The 4,459-nt window shown below is 40.5% G+C and overlaps 1 protein-coding gene across 1 annotated transcript in view; it reads left to right on the plus strand.

Moving 5' to 3' along the window:
- The window catches only part of LOC103925398 (guanylin-like), a 5,006-nt gene extending 4,109 nt beyond the window's left edge, over positions 1 to 897 (plus strand). The window contains exon 3 of the mRNA XM_009334107.1: positions 686 to 897. Within this exon, the coding sequence (XP_009332382.1) occupies positions 686 to 753 (68 nt within the window). The 3' untranslated portion in view covers positions 754 to 897. The remainder of the gene's footprint in view (positions 1 to 685) is intronic.
- Positions 898 to 4,459: the final 3,562 nt, after the last annotated feature.

A 4,459-nucleotide genomic window follows, 5' to 3' on the forward strand; every position in this document is an offset into this window, starting at 1 on the left:
GAGCTTAGCTGTAGCCTGCACAGATCAGGCTGCTGTAACCATGGAAAAGCTTCCTCCGAGTAGTTGCACACTAACTTACATGACTTAAAGTGAGAGAGCCCACGATCTCCTCTGGCTTACAGGAAAAGCAGGGTTATATCACTCAGTTTTAGCTAACTACAAGTTGTGAGCAGGTCTAATTGCTCTCTCTAACCAGTGTAGAAGAAGGTGTTTTTTCAGGTAGCCTAAAAGAGGTGTGAGATGTAAATGAAGTGAATCACTCTTTGGCATGATCTCTCTCCAAGACACACGTAGCGATTCTTGAACTGGCTGCTACAGTGTCTGCTTTTTTATTTTATAATGTTGCATTTATCTACTGTCCAATACAGTGGACATTTTAGGAAGAAATACTACCAATATAATGAATGTTGTGATTCTACAAGCCACATCCCCACCACCTCCCACACGATTGCCCTCTTGCCTCCACATGTTCCCATTATTTCCCCAATGAATTCAGGTTTGATTTCATTCTTTAAGCCAGATTTTTGCAAGAACTAATTTTACTTACACGAGTAATAACTTCAAGGAACATTAAAACTCATAAAACAGTAATGGAAAGGAGTCTCCAAATCCCTTGATATGCGGCCCTGCTCTCCCAGAAATTTTCTTGCCATCTTATTGAAACCCTCTCTCTTCTCTCTAACAGACCAGGCTGTCCGAGACGATGATTTGTGTGAAATCTGTGCCAATGCTGCCTGCACTGGTTGCTTTTGAATAAGGATGAAACAATCCAAAGAAGATGTGTCAAGCTAGGAAGTTTGTGCATTCATATTGCAAGATGACATACTTTCACAAATCAATAGTTGGGCTCCATCTCCACTACAGTCATACTGGAGCTGCTAGCTCATGTAGACATACCAGAGGTACTCGGATCATGTACCACCAGCAGTGCAGTTCTGGCAACAAGGAGACTGTAAACCTCATCTGAGAGGTTTCAGCTCTGCATGAGTTGTGTCACACTGGAACGAAAATGTCCTGGGCACAGTTTCATTTTCCACGATTTTGTCTGGATTGGAATACAATGGGTGAAACTGAGCAGTCTCCTGCAGCCTTTTTGATGGCTAAATCTGCCTGTGATTTGGCCCTCCCTACATATAACACCCAGCAACATCGGGTTATCATCTTTTCCAGCCCATGCTTTTCAGTGTGTAGGATAACTCTCTCTCAACCTGCAGGTCTGCATGTGACATGCATGTTGTAACAGAACTGCAGCAAGTAACTTGGGGACAAGGTACTGGTGTTTAGCAACACTTTCATAGCCAGAAAATTCTCAGTCTGTCACTTGTACTAATTGTTGCCAGTTTAGGGAATGGTTGTAGAGGAGCACAGGAACACTTTCTACATAGTTGTATGGAAGCTGCCCTCTTCTGGCAGATATTCATGTTCATTTAGGAGAAAGGAAGTCCAAACTGCAATGCTGGAATCACTTTGAAATTAAAACATTGCCTTGTGTTTTTATTTATTGGTGGCAAGATTGTGAAGAAAGGATCTGCCTATGCTTATATGCTGTATATGAAATAAAAGCTAGTAATAATTTGGGCATTTTTTTTTGTTTATGTTTTTGCTGGGTTTTGGGGTTGGGTTTCTTTTGTTTGCTTGCCTACTTGCTTTTCTCCTATATAAGGTCTTTCATGTCTGGGTCTTCACTGGAATAGAAGATATCTTGTTAATATTGTCCTAAACTTAAAACAAGTTGTGGTCCTTATAGAGACCACAGTAATATAAGACTACATCATAGCTTTTAAATTATTTCCTTTTCTTTTTAACTATTGAATTATTATCTCCATTTCATATATATGGGGCCCTCAACTCAGGAACCAAGTTCTCAAAAGACTGTCAATGCTATAAAGCCAAGCACTTGTCCCAGCACTTAAATCCAGAACTGATGTAAAAAAAAAATAATATTAGGTGTATAAATTCCTGTTTCATTTGACAGAAAAGCTATTTGGGTGCAGAAAAGAATCCCTCACATCCAATATGTTGACTACTCCAGGACAAAAAGCATCCAACAGCAAATGCCAAAGAGAGAGTCTCACACTAAGGCTCCTCCTGCTGCCTTGAAATTGGCACCTCTGAGAAACTGGATTTCCTGACTCAAAACACTGCCTGGGCTTATTTTAACCCTAAAGTTATTTCTTTGCATATAGAAATGTGGCTTATTATTTTCTGTTAAAACTAACTTGACAATTCATTAAGTCTTAGCACAACAGCTTGGAGTGGCTCATGTAGAGAGGACAGGTTATGCATTTTGCAAGGAAGGCTTGCTGGCAACAAGACTAGAATCAAGATCTCCCTGCTGATACACTGCCAGTGTTCAAGTGGCGAGAGGGCTGGACTGGGGACCCTCATGTGTGTTCTCCCACAAATCTTCTGCCCCTTTGTAAACAGTGCCCTGCCATCAACAGGAACATTGCAGACTGATTATGGCCTAGTGTGTAAAGCACTGTCTTGACATACAGAAAAGGGGGGTTAAAAGAAGGACTCAAACCTCCATTTTGCACTTGCTGGATGAGATTTCTAATAATTGGGGGGTTATATAGAAGGAGGATTGTGTCTCTGGGGGGGGAAGGGGTGGAAGTGCATGCAATAAAAGAAACAAACCAAGAAAGCCAAGAAACAACAGGCAGGAGTGGAGTTCCAGTTTTGTAGCAGGCTGTAGAAAGCCCACTAGAGAAACCAGATTTTGAGGACTTCATTTTCCAACAGTCTCTGGGAACTGGGGCTGTAGGCATAGCATGCTCAGAGCAGAGCAAAGATTTCATCAGGCTGGGTTACCGGCTCGGCCACCAACCCACTGTCACCTGCACACAGTCAAAACATCAGGGAAACATCCTGCAGGCTTCATGCTTCATGCTTATGCAGAAAACCCAAGCTGACTTGCTGAACTGCTAATGCTGCGTTAAGAGACACTGGAGGTATGTGTGTATTAACTAGCAAGGTGTTATTACTTTAATGGAGAAGATTTGTTTGCTTTAAGTAACCCCCATGGCAAATGCTAGAAGTGCTCCTCCACACAGGAAAGCTGCTGTCTCCTTCTCTGACCCTGTACTCATCAGCATCACCTTCAAGGCCAGCATACTAAACACACACAATGAGAGAGCGAATGAAGGAAAAGCAAGATAAATTTCAAAGAAATATCCTCTAGTTTTCATTGCCTTTATCGACAGAGATAAGACAAGGTCTTCAGCTAATCACAGCCTTTTGCTCAGAAGCAGTAAGCTTCTGGCTCAGCTCAGTTATCTCACCTAATTGCACCTTTTGAGGGTAGAAACTTGTATTCTATTTATGTAAGAAGTCTGTAAAACCACACATTGCAGAGAATGATGCTGTGAACTGGTCCCAGTATCCTTGTCCATGCTAAGAAATAGACTTGTAAGAACAGTAACAACAAAAAAGCCCTACAGACACTTTTTGGGATCATTGTCATAACCTCAAGCTAATGTGAAATGTAGTATGAGACCTTAAATAGAAACAACATGTAAGAATTAAAAATATTCAGGTGATAAGTACGGGAAGCTGTGCCTGATTAAGCAGTATCAGATGAATTCAAGACTGAAGAGTTGGGACTGTTTCCAAATGCTGTCTGGCTTTTTTCCTTCCATAACTACGTTGAGTGGATCCTGTTCAAGGCAAGTTTATTACATAAATTCAGTCTTGAGTTTTAGTACTTTTCACGCCTAATTTAATAGCTCTTGACTTTCAGAAAATATTTTAGTAGGCAATTTCATGCAAGTGTCCCACAAAGATACACTAAAAGCCATTTGATAAGCCCAGTAACAGGGCTAAACCTGCTGCCTTTGCACAGTGTATTTTATCAGAAGTATTCAATGCTTCATTTCTGATTTATGGCTCTTATTGCAAATTGAAATTGTTGCCTTTGCTCTGCTCTCTGTCATGCCAATGGACACGTAATCAGACCAGGAGATGGAAACTCATTACTGAAACTGAATTTATCTCATGAATTTCCTGTGATGAGCTCTTCTAACATTTCTAGTACTTCAGTTTCCTGTTCACATCCTTCGAGGACAAATTTTACTATGCTATTGAATTCTGATCTTAAAATGTGATTTTAAATTTTGGTCTAACACTGGATTTAAAAAAACTTATGAGATAACACCCAGTAAATATGCATTTTGATTCTGGGCTATAAAAATGGAATAATCTTCCAAGTTTGTACCTGGGACTACTAAAAATGCATACAGGTCATACCTTCCCTTATATGCATGAGATTGAGGAGTTCTCTCTTCTATGATCTTATAGATTCTCTCTTGAGATTTGGGGTTTTCCTGAAAGTTCCACCTCCTGGATTTAAGGGATTGGAGAAGAGTTTCAGTTTGTTTTTAACACAGAAAAGTGAGGGGTTTAAGCTTTTTGGTTAGGAATGAAAGGTTCAGGGTATGTCTTGAGCACACATCGGAGC

This window comes from Pygoscelis adeliae, unplaced genomic scaffold (genome assembly GCF_000699105.1).
Source record: "Pygoscelis adeliae isolate BGI_AS28 unplaced genomic scaffold, ASM69910v1 Scaffold291, whole genome shotgun sequence".
Classification (NCBI taxonomy): domain Eukaryota; kingdom Metazoa; phylum Chordata; class Aves; order Sphenisciformes; family Spheniscidae; genus Pygoscelis; species Pygoscelis adeliae.